Here is a 19,775-nt window from a genome sequence, read left to right on the forward strand (position 1 = left end):
AGGTATTAAATTCCTCTGAGACTGTTCGTGCTTATAGGGGTACCATTCTGTCAAAAGAAAGATTATATGGGTGTCCAATAATAATAAACAGAATAACTGTACTTAGATAATACTTAAATGTTTGTGAATCCCTGGGGCTTAGCACATAGCTGGCATTAAATTGATTTAGGTCTTCAAAAATGAGAATTTTTCTTGTACCTTTGTAAATGATTAGTAAACAGGTCATTTCTTATATTTCATTTTAAGGTTGAATTTTTCAAAATCAGGAAGCATCCAATATGTCATTTAAAAATTTTCAAAAATTCAATCATATTCTCTCTTGATCAGAGGATGTATTTGAGGACTTATCACTGATCTATTTAGGAAATGGGATCTCTGAAGTACATGAGCCCAAAGCAAGAGGTGAATGAACAAAAAACAAAAAACAAAAAAAACATAAGTATAGGTTCTCTATTATTTCTAGGATCAAATATAAAGTTCTCTGCTTAACTTTATAGCCTTTCCCCAGCCTAGTTCTGCAGCCTTATATATTACTTCTTCCTGTTCTCTGCAGTCCAGCTAAACTGGCTGTGCTTGTTCCTCACACTCATAAAAAACACAGTTAATGCATCCAAGCATGAATGGAAAATTAAAATCTGATTCCATCCATTAATTAGTTCCAGGTAAAGAGAAATATTTATAATAAAAACTGCTGAGTTGAGATAAGAATTTTGGCTTATTGCAGTATAGTCATTATATACTTATAAAAAACTCCTTAAAGAAAAAAAAAAAAAAACAAGACCCTATATATTCATTGATAGTTATTATTTATTATTTGATAGTATGTTTAAAAAAAATTCTCACGCTTGGCTAGTTAAGGAATCAAATTAATTAAATAATTAGTTGCTTGTTACCATTGTTATATTATATTGTCACGACTTCCTTATCCTTGAGATTTCTCCTTCCCCCAAATGAAGCATATTCAGTTAAATTGTTCTTACCAGCAAAAATGTTTTTGTATCATTAATTAATAAAAATATTTATTTCATATTTCTCTAATTTTAAAATTTCTTCTTTGGGAGGATATTTTATAATGTACATAATATATTAATGTAATAGTAGATTAGGGATAGGAACTGGACCTAGAATTTCATTGATTTATGGACCTCTTGGATGGAGAAACCTCTTCTACTGCTTCAGTCAGCAACTTCTCTGCAATTTACAGTCTTAGAAAATAGCCTAGATTTAAAAGGTTAAATGACTTGTCCAGAATCATACAACCATTATGTGATAAAATAAGACCCATGTCTTGCTAGTTTTGAGTCCCACTCTTCATCTACTGCCATGGCTGCCTGTTAGTACATGTGTGTTAATTTATAAATAAATATAGGATGGAAATGCATACTTAAATTTTCTTTAATGATAAGAGTTTATCATCAAAATTTTAGAGATCAGTGGTTTAGAATATTCAATATTTCAAAAATATTAACCAAATTTTCAAATTTGGGGAAGAAAATTTTGTTTTAAAATAAATTTGCTTCATTTTATCACTAAAAATAATGCCACTTTTTTTTTTTTTTTTAAATACTCTGACAGAAAACTAACATATTTGGCAGTAATCAAAGAATTGTGTCCTGTCCTTGTCACCACGCAGTTTGCAAACATCCTTCCCTTTAATCCCACCTCTTTAGGAGAGGTGATTTTATTTTGTTTTTTAACATTAATTTGACTATTCTAAAACAGGTTAATTAGAGTGTAGACTGAACCATGTTATAACTGCAAAACATTAAAAAATAAAACACAATGTAACAGACAATACATTTTAAAATTAAGTCAATATGTAGTCCACAGAGACAAATGATTGTAATGCATAGAATGTGTACAAATTTCACAATGGGGTCACATTTTTAACTAGTGTTTGTAAAGCTGTATTTTATCTTGACATGGATTGTGTTCCAGCATTGTGGAGTCTAGTACAAAGTCCTATGTTATATAAAAACTTTAAAAAGCCTGGATACAAATAGACCATTGTTTAATATGATAATAAGTATATCTCTAAAACTAAAAGCTAATATTATTACAATGGGGAAATCACATAAGCTTTCAAAAAAAAAAAAAGAATTAAACAAAGATTATCATTCTCCATGCTATTATTTGACAGTTCTAAAATTCCTAATGATAAGACAAGAGAAAAATAAAGCACAATAAGATGATAATCCTTAATTGTGTTTAATATGATTATTTTTCTTAGGAAAAACCCAGAGAATCATCAAAGAAACTAATTGAGGGAATTAATAGTTTCAGAAGTAGCAGGATACAAAGTAAATCCACAGAAAACCAACAGTTTGGACTTTTTTTTTTTTTTTTTTTTTTTTTTTTTTTTAGCATAAATAAATCTGTGGTTTGTATTTTCTCAAATGCTTTTTCTGTATTTATTGACCCTGTGATTTAAAGTATTTTTGTCTTTAATGTGAATTACATTAATTGATTTCCCAATATTAAGCCATTCTCACATCTCTGAATTAAACTAAATATGCTTAGAAGCACCTGAAATCTTATCACTATGCAAACTAATTCATCTTTTGGTGCTCAAACAACTTCTCAGCATCCTCAGTTGCTGCTTTCCTCTAATGAAAGGACTGGAGGGTGTAGCAATAAGCACCAAAGCCTTCCTTTGTGGAGGACTCAGAACTTTGAAGGAATCTTTTCACTTTCTAGTAATGGGTCTGCTTGGTCAATTTCATCATGTCCCATGCTGATCACTCCTAGTGCTCTCCTTTTATTTTCAGCTTTCTTTTGAATACTGCCTTCTCACATTAAATTATAAAGTTATTGAGAGTCAAGAATGTATTTTTCCTTTTTATATTTCCAGTGCCTGGCATACAGTAGTTACTTAATAGTTATTGAATTGAAGTCATGAATATTTTTGAATATATTACTGTAGTTTTTGTTAGGATTTTACTTAAAAAAATTTTTATCAGTGTTAGTAATATTGGTCTACATTTCTTTTTCTTTGAGTGGTCTCTCCCTAATAACTAGTCACACAAATGGAGTTTGGTAGTATTGTCTTAACTTTGAGGATAATTGGTATATCATGTGTAGTAACTGGTTTTTAAGATTTTGACTTGTAAATCCATTGGAATTTTCCTCTATCCACTTTGAAAATTTTATGGTTACTTGTTTTTCTTCAATTGGATTAAAATTTTTATTTCAGTGTCTGCTAATTTAGCTATCTTATTTTCATTTACGATTGTACCTTCATTCTTTATTTTAGTCATTTGATTTTCTTTTTTATCAGTAACATTATTTTGAGGTATCCTTTTTCTCCCTAAATTTCCCTTTTTATTTTCTTCGTTATTTTGTCCATGTCACTCACTGAAGTAGTTTCAAGGGTGTCAAATTTAATCTCTTTTTTTTTTATCCCATTTCTTTACTATTGTATTTGTAGATCTCATCCACTCCCCCTTTTTTCTTGATAATTGTATAAATTCCTTCTCTTCCTTGTCCCTCATTTTTTTGTAGAAATACCTCAAACAGTTTCATTGACAAATACTTATCATGCAGTTTGAGCTCTCTTGACTTTTGGAATATACTGTTTCCCTTTCTTCTAGTTTCTGGTGACTAAAAAGAAATCTGGGGTTATTTAAACTGAAACTTCTTCATCTATGAAGGTCTTTTTCCTGGTTACTTGGCAAAATTTGTTGTTATTGAAATTGTGAGATTTTATTACTTCATGACTTGGAGTTTTAATATATTAATACTCTGTTCTCTCTGTCCCAAACTGTCAGTTTGTGTATATTATCCCTACCATGTCATATTCTGATTTTTTTTGGAAAAGAAGAACTCGTATACTTAAGTTTGTTTTTTTTTTCTATGTGTATACTGTCTTCAAGTTTTTTCTATTTGACGTGTAAAGAATGCATTTGTTCTTTTAAGGCTGAAAACTTTTGCTTCTCTTTTGCAACATTTCCCCTTTCTACTAAATATCAAATTTGTCTTTTTCAAAGTTTCTTTTTTTTTTTTTTTTTGAGAGAACCTTCATTGCATTTTTTAAGTTCTGTACAGTATTATTTTGTCTTTTTAAAAATTCTGTTAGGAGTTTTGATTTCTGACCTAATTTTCTCTGAATAATATCTTCTTTTAACATTTTGTTTCATTTTAAACCATTCTGAAGTGTCCTGCTATTTCTTACTTGCTGAGTCTCTTTTGTTAAGTAAATTTGTTTCATTTCTCAAAATAGTATAATGATTTATTATGTTTTGACCTCTTTTGCACTTATTAATTTTTTCTAATGTATATGAATCTTGTTTTTAGTTTGTATGTTGCAGTGTTAATTAGGATAATATAAAGAGAAGTAAGGAGGAAAAAAGATTAGCTTGGGTCAAACTCACATAGAACATCAAGAGACTGAGCTAGAAATTTTAGATTGAAATAGATGGGGGGTGCTTAATAACAGCTCCCTCAACCATATTAATAGTGATAGGAGACCAAATCAGGCCTATGCAGTCCATCTGGTCCAAAAAATATTGATCTAAGCAAGAAATCCCCAACCAAAAGACTGGAAATATGAGTAGACAAAAGAAAATACCAAACAAAATTTAGAAATTCTGTGAATGGGGAAGTTTAAGAAATAAACCAAAAAGTTGAGAGCAATATCCCAGTAACCACATCTAGACCTTCAGAAGGGAAATAACAGCTTTGCTTACAAGAACTATGAGTGGTAGAAAGAAATTAGATGAGATTTTTTAAATGAAATATGAGTTTTAAGGGTGAAATGAAAGAATAGCTGGCTTAGAAGAGATGGTAGAAAATAGTAAGGAACAGACTTCCCCCCCAAAAAACAGAATGAACTCAGTGACTGCTTGAGGGAACAAGAAATTTTAGAATAAAGTACAAAATAGAAGAAAGACAATATAATGTATAATACTCCAAACAAAAATTCAATTAAATTGGAACACATGTCAAGTAGAGATAATTTAAGAATTATTAGCCTCCTTGAAAATGATAAGCAAGCAAAACTTTATACTACATTAAAAAAAAAAACTCTAAATTGCCTAGATTATTTAAAACCCAGAGATCAGGCTGAACATTGAAAGATTCCATAAATCTCTTACTGAAAGAAACCCTAAAGAAAAAAACTAGGAATGCCATAGCCCAAATCCAAAGTGAAAATTAAAGAAAAAAGACTTCAAGAAGCTAGAAAGAAACGGGCTCACATAAGACTTGGCAGAAAATTGTATCAATGAGAAAATCTTGAAACAGGATGTTATAAAAGGAAAAGGCTTACAAATCAACTATAGCTTGTCCCAAAAAATGATTGTGGGGTGGAAGGGAGAATTTGGAACAGAAAATAAAACTAAAAAAAAAAAAAAAAAAAAGTGAGGTGATTGTGAAACAGGCAATGTGTTCAAATTTTATAAAGGGTCATTTTAAAATTAGAGCTTATAGACCTGTATTTTATTCTGACATCCTTGCAATATTGAATAAAATTCAATAGAGAGAAATGGATCTTTAATAGAATAGAGAACTTTTAAGCCTTCCTGATGAAAATGCTGAATTTAAGGAGAAATATTGAAGTAGAAACAGAAGAGTCAAAATTAAAACAAACAAACAAACAAAACAACTTGGAAAAATATGCAATGGAAAGGGACTATATATGATAATGATAGATTTACATTTTGTTTGGATTCCCAAGGTCTTTAAGGGTTAAATAAACCAAACATAAAGCATCGATAGAGTTTTGTTTTATGGACTGGTTTTAAGAGAGAAAAGCAAAAGGAAAAGAAAAAGGAAAAGATTATGGAAGAAATCGGGAAGTAGAGGGAAGGTATGATTTCTCATCTTGGTGTGGGAGAAGCAAAGTACAAACACATAGGGTGAAGATAGGAGGAAGAGACATCTCATTCTTTTTATTTGAACAACATAATAGATTGAACACATACATAGTTTGTTGGGAAAGTACATTAATCAGCTAGGGCAGGAAAATATTGGGGTGGGGAGCATGGAATGGGGGATGAAGGGTTACAAAAAGAATTAGAGTCCAAGAAAATAGATTAGGATTTGAACTAGTAAAGGAAAAAGGTACCCAAGAGTAGCATTTAAGTTACATATGCATCAATATTTGTTACAAAGACCCTCTTTCCTACTACTGGGCTTATATCCCAAGGAAATACTAAAGAAGGGAAAGGGACCTGTATGTGCCAAAATGTTTGTGGCAGCCCTTTTCGTAGTGGCTAAAAACTGGAAAATGAATGGATGTCCATCAATTGGAGAATGGTTGGGTAAATTTTGATATATGAATGTTATGGAATATTATTGTTCTGTAAGAAATGACCAATTGGAGGAATACAGAGAGGCTTGGAGAGACTTATATCAACTGATGCTGAGTGAAACAAGTAGAACTAGGGGATCATTATACACTTCAACAATGATACTGTATGAAGATGTATTCTGATGGAAGTGGATATCTTCAACATAGAGAAGAGCTAATCCAATTCCAATTGATCAATGATGGACAGAATCAGCTACACCCAGAAAAGGAACACTGGGAAATGAGTGTAAACTGAGAGCACTGGTTTTTTTGTTTTGTTTTGTTTTGTTTTGTTTCTCTTCCCAGATTATTTTTACCTTTCGAATACAATCCTTCCTTTGCAACAACAACAACAAAATGTGGTTCTGCACATATATATTGTACCTAGGATATACTATAAGATATTTAATATGTATGAGAATGCCTGCCATCTAGGGAAGGGGGTGGAGGGAAGGAGGGGAAAAACTCGGAACAGAAGGGAGTACAAGGCATAATGTTGTAAAAAAAAAAAAAATTACCTATGTATATGTACTGTCAAAGAAAATGTTATAATTATAAAAAATTTATTTAAAAAAAGAGAAGAAAAAAAGAAAAAAAAAACAAAGACCCTCTTTCCAATTTATAATAGTTTTTCTTCTGATTCTAGATGCATTGATTTTTGATCATCAGATATCTCTAAATTTTATGTAACCAAATTTAATCATTTAAAACATGTCCAGGTCTAATTTTGGTTTGGGTAGTGTTTTTTTTTTTTTTTTTAAGTAGGTTATTAGACAAGAATTCTAGTATTCAAGGTTACATATGGTTGCTAGTGATTTTGTTTCTATATGTGACTTAATTAATGGATTAAGGCCATTGTAGAGCTTGAACAGGGAAGCCAGGGTATTTGGGACATGGTTTAGGAAGGAGAAGACTTTTCTCAGGAAAGAAGGCTAAAAAAAAAATCACATAGTGAGCCTAAAAAGAGAAAGGAAATAGATTTCAGGCAAGATGTTGAGGGAGAAATCATGGATAAGTCCAGTTCCCCTTTATTATCTCAAATTAGGTATAAATTTACAAGGTAAACTATTGACACAAGTGATAAAAAGAGAAATTTGACAAAACCCCCATAAAATCTAATAGATTTATAGCAATGAATAAAAATTACAGGTGAAGAGAAATTCCCCCTCCCCCCCAAAAAAAAATCCTGAAGAAAGGAAAACAGAACCACTCAATTCCTTGAAATGGGTGAAATTTATAACTTCTAGATTGCTCCAAAGACCAATTTAAAAAATAAAAAAGATACAGAGCTGGAAATTCTTCTCAAAAGACACAAAGAAGAAAAAAAATTAGAACAGAGCAGTTTCAGCAAATGATAGAGACCAGGCTAATTTTTTAAAAATCAGATTTAAAAATCAAGTGATTTTTTAAAAATTACACACATAATTCACTGTGGAAAAATTGCTAAGAACTGGAAAACAATTTAGTAGAAAATAGAGTTCAGTCAGCAGAAAAATAATCTAAATGTATATAAGATCACCAAATCTGAACAGCTTCATCTCACTTTTTTATAGCTATAGTTATGAAGTAAATTCATTCCCAGACAAGGGATAGAAGTTAAAAAGGATAAATTATATTTTCAGTTATATAAGTTTTGAATTTACATGAGATTTTCATATTCTTTAATTACTTATCTCTTGGACAATGGCTTTAACTATATAATTTTGTCAATTCTTTTTATCCCCAATTTGGTAGCTTTTTTTATTCTAGTTACATTGCTTTTGTTCATACTCAATGATGACAGGGGTTGTAAGAAATCATCTAAAATTTTCTTTCTATGAAATCAGATCCATTTATTTGAGTACTTAAAAGTAATCATAGTTCCATCTTTGTGTATATTCTCCATAACAATTTCCTCCAAAGTATTGGCTTCTACAGGAAGATTTTCCCCTAATACTTTTAATTCTAATATCTTCTGTTAATTACTTCCTATTTTTCTAAATATAATTTGTTTGTACATTTTTGTTTGTCTCCCTCATTAGATTTTGAACTCCTTGAAGTTAGGGGCTATCTTTTGCCTTTTTTTTTTTTTTTTTTTTTTTTTTTTTAACCCTTACTACAGTGCCTTGAACATACTAGTATTTATTGAATGGGGCCATGGCCTGACTCCATCAATTAATTGGAAAATGGGAAGATAGAATCTCACCTTTCTTAATAGTGGCCAACAGTGAGACATTTCCAAAAGAGTAACTCTTATCCCTCAACACCCCTCCTACCTTATCTTTGTCTCCTTGCTGAGCAAAATCTCCACTTCTGGGATGATACCAGACATAAGACATATGCCCCAAACTGAATTGTCTTTTATCCCACCTTCTTCAAGCTTTCCTTCTTCCAAATTTTCTTATTTCTGTCAAAGACCACCATCCTTCTAGTTTCCCAGATTTATACCAACAGCTTTATCTGGGATTACTTCAACTCCTTTACCCCATACAACCAATCAGTTGACAGATCTTTTCATTTATACCTTTACTATATCTCTAATCCTCTCTCTTGATTCACACAATTACTGTCTTGGTCAGGCAAGGTCACCTCTTGCTTGGTTCATTGCAGCATCCTTTTAATTGTTCTTCCTATCTCAAATCTCTTTATATTTTTGTTCATTGTCCACAGTTGTGCCAAAGTAATTTTCCAAAAGTGCAGATATGATCATATTCCTCCACTTCTCAGTAGCCTCCAATAGCTTCCTATTGCCTTTAAGTTAAAATATAAACTGTTTAATTTTTAAATCCTACATAACCTTAGCCCTTAAACTATCTTTTCCAGACTTACTCAAAATAATTTCAGCTTCCTGAACATTCTTCCATTGCTCTCTGTTTCTTCTACATTACATCCCACCTCCCATTGTAGAATCATTTGTGCAAAGGCATAACATTTCCTGAAAGGCTGTCTCTTCTTTCCAATTTGCCTTTAAAGATGCTCTAGCATCATCTTCTATATGAAGCCTTTCCTAATGCCTTTCTTCCCAAATACTTCGTAATTACTACTTCATACATTTTGGTATTTGTTTGTGTTTATATTGTTTATATTTTTATGTGTATTTCTTTCCTTCATTGTAATTTCAAGGAGACATTATTTTAACCTTGGTACTTGTATCTTCAGCATTTTACATCTGTTCCTGGCATAGGGAAGATGCTTAATAAATACTTGCTCCTTCATTGATTATAAACTGCTATCTGGGGACCTTAAGCAGTTGCTGAATATGTGCCTTCCAGATTACCTCATGGCTGTAGCAGGTACTCCTCAGACAGTTGTGTTTGCATTTTAGGACAAGATCCCTGAAAAAACAAACAAACAAAAAACTTTTTGTTTTGTGTAAGACTGAATAAATTACATGAGTGAACAGGTACTCACTCTTATTCTAAGCCTATCTATTAATATCCAAGAACACTAGTATCTTTGTTTTGGCCATCCACGTTTATAACACATCATTATCTTCTACTGTCTGCTCTCCTCCCTATATATCTAGTCAGGAGATAAATCTTGTTATTTTCTACCTCTCCATCTTTGCCATCTGTCTCCATCTCTACTCACCAGCCTTCATTATATTTTTAATCGCCTCTGATACAGTAGTTGCTTCAAGCCTCTCATCTTTCTAATCTGCCTTTCACATACATAGCTGCCTACATGGCTTTCTTAAAACTTAGTCCTGATGATATGATTCCCCATTCAGCTAATTTTACTGACTCCCTATTAATTCTAGGACCAAATACCAATTAATATTTATTGCATTCTTTTAAAAAATATTTCTGTGGAAATGTTATGTACATAATGATTAGTACAGTATTTAAGGCATACACATTCAGAATGAAGTAAATGTGAGGTATTTTTAAAAATTGATTAAAATGTATGGTTTTTAAAAGTTCAAAACATAATGCCCTAATTTGATGTAGATCATAATTCTTAATCAGAAAGTATCTTGGTAATTCTTGCTTAATGTCAGGATGAAATGAGACATTTGTAATTGTAGGTCATTTACTAGTTAGCAAAGGGATGTTTCATTAACCCTAATATAGAAAACACAAAGTAAATATAGAGTAGCTTCTAGGTCAGGTCCCCTTACCTCCATATGAAAATTAGTGTAGTAAGCAAGGTAGGCTGCTGTGACTTTCTGGTCTTGGAACTTCTATTAGATTTTAAGGGTACAAACTCCAGTGGATGGTTTTGTTTTTTCCTTTGCCCTTGGGTGACTCAGAAAACAAATCAATTCAACCAGAGGCTATGAGAAAACTTTTTCAAGGGAGATTCAGTTTGAGCCTTAACTCAATCCTACTTCCCACTTACCCAGCTATATCACCTTTTAAGAAAAATATAGCCTAACCTAAGTTGGGGGTAGAGTAGAGAGAGATATGATGATCCTATCACACATATATTAATCTTGAATTACTATGACTTTAAAAATTCATTGCCTTCTTGTTTTGCTTCTCTCCAAATTTAGCTAGGTCTGGCCTTATATGACAGATTGTATGAATATCTCTCAAGTTGACATAGGTCCTTTCAGAATCTTTGTCCTGTTGACAGTTTTTTATTTTATTTTCAGTTCCACATTCTTTCTCTCCTTCCAGCCCCTCCTGTGCCCATTGAAAAGGCAAGAAATTTGATTCCCATTTATTTATATGCATATGTGTATGTTCATATGCATATGAACATAAGTCATAAGAAACATTTCAATGTTAACCATATTTCTTGGGGAATAAAATGCAAGACAAATAAAGGAAAAAAATTGTATTCAATTTGTACTCTGAGTCTATTAGCTCTTTGAGATGAAGAGAGTTTTATATTATGAATCCTTTGGGGTTGTAGTGATTCATTCTATTGATCAGAATTATCTTCCATAGCTAGTTGTCCCTACATTTTTGTTGTTACTATGTAGATTGTTCTCCTGGTTCTGCTTATTTCATTTTTCACCAGTTTCCAAGTTTTTCTGAAGCCATGCCTTTCATTGGCAAAGCTTTCAAAACATGATATAGTATTAAAGATTTTAATTGTAAGAAAGGCCTACATGAGAAAAAAAGAACCTTAAAAATCTCAAATTCAGCTGAAAGGAAAAAAAGGTTATATAAGGACTTAACTGATGATGTGACTATAGAGAAATTCAGTTAATTGCAATGTTATTTTTCAGCTGAGGATCTGATTACTTAACATTCAAATCGGGATTCATTTTTCTTTCCTAGTTTGAGAGATGACATTTTCCTGTTATTAACACGGTTACTATCTACTTTTATTCCTCAACACTCTCTGATTCCATCTTCTCCAATGAGTAAGCTCTCCACTTCTGAGAAGACTCCTTAAGTTCAAAATGTCCCAATTGAATTCTTTATTTTTTTCCCTTCATTCTTTTAGACTTGAGAGAAAGAATGCATTTATTATTTCCTCTGGGCAGGCACTGTGTGCTAAGTCCTGGGAATATTAAAACAAGAAAACAAGATGGTTCCTACCCCCAATGAATTTAAATTCTGAAGGAGGAAAACAAAATACAAAGGGGACTTGAAAAGAGTTAGGGAATGGTGTTTGGAAACTCTGGAGGTAGAGTACTTGGAAGAGGTGGGTAATTGAGCTCAAAGTAGAAAGTGAGCATCTCAGCTCAACTTTTCCATGATATGGCAGATGCAGGTAGACACTATTTTTTAGTTGACCTTAGGGTTGAACTGTCTCTCAAGGAAGTAGAGGTGAAAGTCAATCTTTATATTTTTTTCTTTCTTTTTGCTGGATCTTCAGCATAGATCTCAGTTTTCTTTTCAAATACTGATAATCCTAAATGACTTTTCAGTCCCTAAAAATTAGCCTATTCAACAATTGAACAAATAAACTATGAGGATATGCTTATAGAGTACTGAGGAGTATAAATACAATTCTTTGATATTCTTTTGGAATTATTTCAAAGAGAGTCCATATTTTAAGAATAACTTTCAAATTAGCTAATATTTATCTTTTTTTTTCTTGTTTCCTTTGATGATGGGGTAAATCTGGTATGTTTATACACACATACACACATACACACACATACACACATATAGTCAGCCAAAATAAGCTAATGCAATTTGGACCACATTCAGGGAGGTACAGTGCCCAGAATATGGTATTGATACAATTTACTCTAACCTTATCAAAACACATCTGGAGTATTATGTTTAGTTCTGGGTGCTTCTGGTCTTAGAAAAGACATCCATAAACTGGTGAGAACCCAGAGGATGGTGACCAGGCAGAGTAGTGGTAAGTTGCGGCTGAAGTTCTATGTTTGAAATCAAGATGGCCTGTTTTCATTTCCCATCCCAGAAATTTACTAGATGTGTGACTATGAGCATACAACCTAAACTTTCCCTGTGTTTCAGGGAGGTCTGAATTCTCATCTATGATCCCACGACCCTGTTAGTGAAGGGCTTTGAGTTCATCTTGTCAACCTGAGGATGTTTAGTTGAAGGAACTGAGGCTATTTACCCTGCATATGACTGAGGTGGGGAATGAAAGATATATCCTAGTTTCCTTCAAGAATGTGAAGGTCTGTTGTAATGGAAGAGAGTTAGATTTGTTGTCCTTAAATGGGAGATTTGGTATCTCTAGAGTAATATTGCTGGGAAGAAGATTTAGGCTTGATATGAGGAAAACCAATCTTATCCACAAAAATGGAATGGACTGCCCCAGGAACAGGGAATTCCCTTTTACTAGATATCTTCCAGCAAAGATTGAGTGATCACATGCTTAGTATGTTGCAAAGGGTAGTCTTTAGGTATGGGTTGAATTAGGTGGCTTCTAAGATGCTTTCTAACTCAGATTTTGGAACCCCTTAGGCTTACAGACTCCTTTAAGAGAGAAGGCAAGGAAAAAAAAAGCCATTAATTACTATCAAAAATAGTCTATTAATCAACAAGCATTTATTAAGTCCTTACTGTGTGCCTGACAACTGGGCTACTAATTAGAGTGTTGAGGGTAAATAACAGTTGTGGATTTGTGGTAACTATATCACTTGTGTTCAGGTTTTCTTGGAGGGTTCATGATAACTTTAAAGAACATTTCATATGGAACTTTTAGTGATGAAAGGGACTAAAAAAAAGTGTTTTTTGCATAAAATGAGAGATTTATACTATCAAAAGAAATAAGCTTTTGCCACTATTACACGTGAATGCTTTAATATATAATAGGTATAGAAAAACATCTTTTTTGAATTAAAATTGGCTAAATATGTATATATGTTAGATATATGTATGTAATATGCATATATATATATAAATATAGCTCATATTTATATTTTGCTTGCTATGTGACAGGCATTATGCTAAGCACTTTACAATTATTATCTCATATGATCCTCATGATAACCCTGGGCAGTAGGTGGTGTTATCTTCATTTTACAGATGAGGAAACTGAGGCAAAAAGGTCAGGTAACCAGAGTCACACTTGTAGTGTCTGTGACCATTTTTGAACACAAAATCTTCCTGACTCCAGATCAGCATTTTAGTATACTTTTTCTTTTTGGGGGATATGCTTTGGTATATAATATAAAGACTCAAATTCTTTTGTGAATGTACTTTGTGAATATGAATGATCAAATGAATGATAATTCACTTGTGTGGGCACAATTTATTGTTAGAGGCAGAAGAATTAGGAGAGCAATAACTATTTCATTTTTGTCTTTATGTTCTGGTGCCTTGTTTATAATATGAGCTTAATAAAAGTTTTGTTGATGAAAATGAAATAAACATGTTTGTTAAGTTCTTTTTTCTTAAGAAGTATTATGAAAAGAATATTAGATTTTTGTGCTAGACAGAGAGCTGGGTTCAAAACCTACCTCTGACACTTATTATTTATCCTGGATAAGTCATTTAACTTCTAAATTCCTTAACAATATTATGGGATGAAAATAATATCTATAATACCTCACATGGTTTTTATGTGATCTGAATTATATAACATATCTAAAGTTCTTTTCAAGATTTAAATTACTGTATTTAAGTCTGATTTTATGAAAAATTATTGATATTGTCTTAAATTTTTTTGGCTTGGAATTTAATTTTTTGACTATTTGGCATGTCCTTTTTTTTTTTTTTTTAGGATGAACTGGACCTTACAGACAAACACAGAGAAGCCATGTTTGCACTTCCAGCAGAGAAGAAATGGCAAATATATTGCAGCAAGAAAAAGGTAAGACATGGATGTGCTTCTAAAATATGATTAGCTAATATAGAAATATATTTTGCATGATTGCAGATGTAAAATCAATATCAAATAGCTTACCATTTCGGAAGTGATGGAAGAGAAGATAGAATGAGAGAATTTAGAACTCAAAATTTGAAGAAAATGTTAAAATGTTAAAAATTGTTTTTATATGTAATTGGGGAAAAAATAAAATATGAGTTAGAATTCTTAAATCTCTTCCATTTAGCACTTTACCAGAAACAGTTCTTCATATTAAACCTCTCATGAAAGTATATAACATATCACCTACTCATATTTGAGTTGTATGAATATACCATTATAATAGTATTCTCTCTTTTCAGTTATCCTTTACCGATCTCAGACTAATAACTGAATCTTCTCCTTAACTTTGAATTATGAAGTGGGGGGAAATAATTCCAGTACTCGACTCCAGTTTCATTCTCTATAAAATGAAGGGTTGAAATAAAACAGGAATGTTTAACTTTTTTGTATGTGTGATAGTAACTATTATTGTCCGATTAAGCCTATGGCCCTCTCCTCAAAATACTGCTATTTTTAATTCATAATTAAAAGAAATGGTAACATTCAGTGAGGGATTAATGAAAATGAAGATATAAATATTTTTCCCCATCTGAGTTCACAGATCCTTTGAAATCTCTTCATGGAAACCTTGGCTAAAAAAAATCCCTGAATTAAATGATCTTTAAGGTCCTTCCAACTTCTTCCCTTTATTAAAAAAAAATAAAACAAAACAAAACAAAAAAAAAAAAACCAGCAAACAAAAAAACTTCTATGGATTTCCCTACCTTTTGTAAATGTAAATATACACAGTGCTTTTTTTTTTTTTTAAATCCCTCTTTTCTTCTTTGTCTCTCTTCTCTCCTCTTTCCAACCTACGTTTCCCCTCCTTTTCCACCCATCATTTTCCTATTCCTGGTATTAATCTTAGTCGCTATCAACTCTCTTCAACTACCATTCCTACCTCCTTCTATGTAAAAGATCTTATCTAGGAGAATGAATCTGAAAGAAACCAAACTTGGAAAACTGTGACCAAAATAATAATAATAATTTAGCAAGATAGTTTTAGAGACTGCTGGAGTGTTACAATGCCCTACCAATTCTAGGATTTTACTATATCAAGGGAAGCTATTACCTCTCTCTTGGTTAGATATCCTTTTACCTTTGCAGAATATTTTTAAATATAGAATTATCTTCAATACAAAAATAAGTAAAAAAGCATAATTTTAATTGAATTGAAACAATTTATTTAAAAACTATGTGTTTGAAGACTTTTAGCAATGGAAAATGGAACTCAAGGTGTATTGCTCACTCCTGTCTCTATTTATTCCTTGACAGTGTCAGACCAAATTGGAATCTTTAAATTGACTAACCCATTCAATCAATAAAATTTTAATCTGACCTCCTTCCCTGATTAACTATATGTGTGGCAGTTCTCCTTCTTATCATACATATCTAACTACTCAGCAATTCTATTTCAATGAGTTGATTACCTTAATTGATGAATTTGATGTTCCATGGATAAATTTCAAGAATAAGAGGGAGGTACATGATATTTTTGGAAAATACTCAAAAATGATTTTCAAGAAAGCCAGGTTGTCTTGACTTTGAAAGCACAATAGGCTTACACAATGGTATTCTTTAAAGATATAGCAACTATATTTGAGTAGATTTTCATTATTAAGTTTATTAAAAACTTGTGGTTTACATGCTTAATAATGCTTGAGTTATATTGTATGCACAAAATATCTCCTGTACACTATGCTATGGTTTTTTTCTTACACTTAAGGTATCATGGAATGAAGTTTGAGGTCAAGAATTGGCAAGGTAATAGGAAAGGGCAGAAAACAGGAGCAGATAACTGAGAGAAGGGAAAATATCCTTCTTCTTCTTCTTTTTTTTTTTTTTTTTTAATTATACCCGTGACAATAATTGAAAGTTAATCATGGAAACTACTGACCTTCACATGAGAAAAAGCAGCCTCTGGAGGATAATGACCTCAGACCAACAGCTGCTGCCCATTTTTCAACTTGCCAGTTTACAGTTTCCCATTGTAGTATTCCATTTCATGTGTTGGTGATGGGGGATGCTTTTTAGCAAAGAGTGGATACGGACACTAGCTACCGAGTTCCATCTCTTGATAAATGAGTCAGTGTTACTGGTAAGAAGCCAGTTTTCACTAGATATCTTGGAATGCAGAGATTTCTACTATCCAACAACTCCTTACCATCAGCTTGGATTTGATATGTGATTTGGAAGACTAAAAAAAAAGAGGTCATTTAAGTCCTTTGGGGAATCACATGAAGCTCATGGATCTGCCTCACTTATAAATGGATGTTAGCTAGTTGACTAACAGGATATTTATGGTTAAAAGCATTCAAACTGATACGAATAAACTATTCCTTATGATATTTAATTTAGATGTATTTGAAGCAAACCGGAATGGATAGAGAATGCTTAACTAGAGCTCCTCATTAAGCTTGTGATATTTGTTTCCCCAATGTGGTTCCATGTTCTCAAGTCAGAAAGAGTTGCAAGTCATATATTAGTTATATATATACTAAAAAGAGAGCCTCTTAATTGGAAAATAATGAATTTAGAGATCCTTCAAATCAAGCTTATCGCAAGCAAGTTGAATTAAGTAAATATTTCATTTTGTGGGTAAACTTATGAAATCACAGATTTCTCAATTTTTTAAGATTAAGAACTGGAGAATTATGGAAATTCTCACACATACTGAACATGTGAAGTAAGTTATTAGCTAAAGCCAAGGAAAACATACAATATGTGTTGGTGATAGGCAGAAATTCTAAGACCAAAAAAAAAAAAAAAAAAAAAAAGTGAACAGAAATTACATGGATAAATAAAACCACCAGTATTTCAAACCCTTAGACCCCAGCATAAGAAATTTGGGACAGTGTCCTCTATGACCCAGTTGCAGAGGTCAACTTTAAAAGCCACAAAATAAACTAAAAAATTATCCACAAAAGACCAAAAAGCAAAAAAGAGTCCTGACCATGGAAAGCTACTATGGCAACAGGAAAGATCAAAACACAAACTTAGAGGAATAAAACAATGTTTAAATACCTACATGTGAAGCCCCAAAGACAAATGTGAATTGGTCTCAAGCCCCAAAAGCTTTCTTGGAAAAATTCAGAAAGGATTTTAAAAGTCAAATAGGAGAGATAAAAGAAAAATTAGGGGGAAAAAATGAGTTATGTTAGAAAGAATCAGTAACTTGGAAAAGAAAGGATAAAAATTGACTGGAAAAAAAAAAAAAAAACAACACACAATTCCTTAAGTAATAGAATTGGGTGAGTAGAAGCCAATGACTCTTTGAGAATCAAATAAAATGAAAAGAAGGAAAAAATAAAAGAAAATCATTGGAGTAATTGATCGGAAAATAGATCCCGGAAAGATAATTTGACAATTATTGAGCTACCTGAAAGCCATGAGTTAACAAAAGAGCCTAGGCACCAGTTTTCAAGAAATTATCAATGAAAACTACCCTGTTGTTCTAGAACCAGAAGGTAAAATATGAAAGAATCTACCAATCACCTCTTAAAAGATCTCAAAATGAAAACCCCAAGGAATATTGTAGCCAAATTCCAGAATTATCAGATCAAGGATAAAATGTTGCAAGCAGTCAGAAAATTACTTGAATTTTTGCCTTTTTAAGTAACGCAAAAAGAGAGAAACATACACAGAGAGAGAAACAGACAGACAGACACAGAGATAAATTTTTATGACTTTGACGGCCAAACAAATCTGTAAATGTTAAATGGTATAGGCAACTGGTGTCTTTCATAGAGAGTTCATTGACAATATTATAACTTTCTTAAATGTTGTAACACTGTACTATTGGGCTTATATCCCCAAAAGATCTTAAAGAACAGAAAGGGACCCCTGTATGTGCAAAAAATGTTTGTGGCAGCCCTTTTTGTAGTGGCAAGAAACTGGAAATTGAATGGATGCCCATCTATTGGAGAATGGTTGAATAAATTGTAATACATGAATGTTATAGAATATTATTGTTTTGTAAGAAATGACCAGCAGGATGATTTCAGAGAGGCTTGGAGAGACTTATATGAACTGATGCTGAGTGAAATGAGCAGAACCAGGGGATTATTATACACTTCAATAACAATACTATATGAGGATCAATTCTGATGGACATGGCTCTCTTCACCAATGAGATGAACCAAATCAGTTCCAATAGAGTAGTAGTGAAAGAACACTAGGAAATGAATGTGAACCACAACATAGCATTTCCACTCCTGTTGTCTGCATTTTTGTTTTCCTTGTCAGGTTATTTTTACCTTTTTTCTAAATCTGATTTTTCTTGTGCAGCAATATAACTGTATAAAGATGTCTACATATATTGGATTTAACATATACTTTAACATAGCTAACATGTATTGGACTACCTGCCATCTAGGGGAGGGGGTGGTGGGAAGGAGGGGAAAAGTTGGGACAAAAGGTTTTGCAAGGGTCAATGTTGAAAAATTACCCATGCATATATTTTGTAAATAAAAAGTTATAACAATAATAATTTTTTTTAAAAGTTGTAACACTGTACCTTGACCTTGTATGTTGTCATAGTGATGCCATTTTGGTCCTCTTTGAGAATGAGATAATAACCATCATAACTTTCTTAGAGAGGTCCAGAAAATAGTCTGTCTGTCTATATGACTGTAGTTGTTTTTAAAAAGGAAATATTTGTGGTTCTTATCTTTAAAAGTAATTCACTTAAAAAAAATTCCAATCACAACATACTCTTTTGTTTAAGGAAGCTTTTTCCCAGCCTGAAGCCAGAAACTGCATCTGTTAACAATCTTGGATTTTAAACCAAAGTTTTTCAAACAATGAATTGTCTAACAATGAAAGGTATTTTCAGCTCTATTTGCTCATTATCAATGTGATTTTTATTTAAGATGGTGATGTAGAGGGTTATAGAGAAATTGTCTCATGTAAAGCTCAGCAAATATCTCAAATTGACCCTAAAAAGACCAATGGTAAAGAAAATCCAAAAGATCAGAAACTTCTCTGTCCAGTCTGGATCTGCACAAAAAGAAATCCAAAAGCCAGCAGAAGTGGGCAGAAGGGTTAAAGGCAGCTAAAGTTAAGTAAACCAGGCAGAAGTGGAAAGAGGAACCACAGGAAAGCTAGTATGGGACTATGGGTAAATGGGTTGGCCAAGGTAGGAGTGGGAACTGAGCCACAGAAATCTGGATGAACTCCTACAAATGAACCTGAAACCAATTATGTAATACTTTGA

At 32.2% G+C, this 19,775-nt stretch overlaps 1 protein-coding gene across 4 annotated transcripts in view; it reads left to right on the forward strand.

Annotated features, from left to right (window-relative positions):
* The window catches only part of DAAM1 (dishevelled associated activator of morphogenesis 1), a 203,974-nt gene that overhangs the window by 93,362 nt on the left and 90,837 nt on the right, over nucleotides 1-19,775 (forward strand). For all 4 annotated transcript variants that reach the window (XM_074290244.1, XM_074290248.1, XM_074290245.1 and 1 more), the window contains exon 3: nucleotides 14,375-14,464. In XM_074290244.1, coding sequence (XP_074146345.1) covers nucleotides 14,375-14,464 — 90 coding nt within the window. The remainder of the gene's footprint in view (nucleotides 1-14,374; nucleotides 14,465-19,775) is intronic.

The sequence above is a fragment of the Sminthopsis crassicaudata genome, chromosome 2, assembly GCF_048593235.1.
Source record: "Sminthopsis crassicaudata isolate SCR6 chromosome 2, ASM4859323v1, whole genome shotgun sequence".
Lineage (NCBI taxonomy): Eukaryota > Metazoa > Chordata > Mammalia > Dasyuromorphia > Dasyuridae > Sminthopsis > Sminthopsis crassicaudata.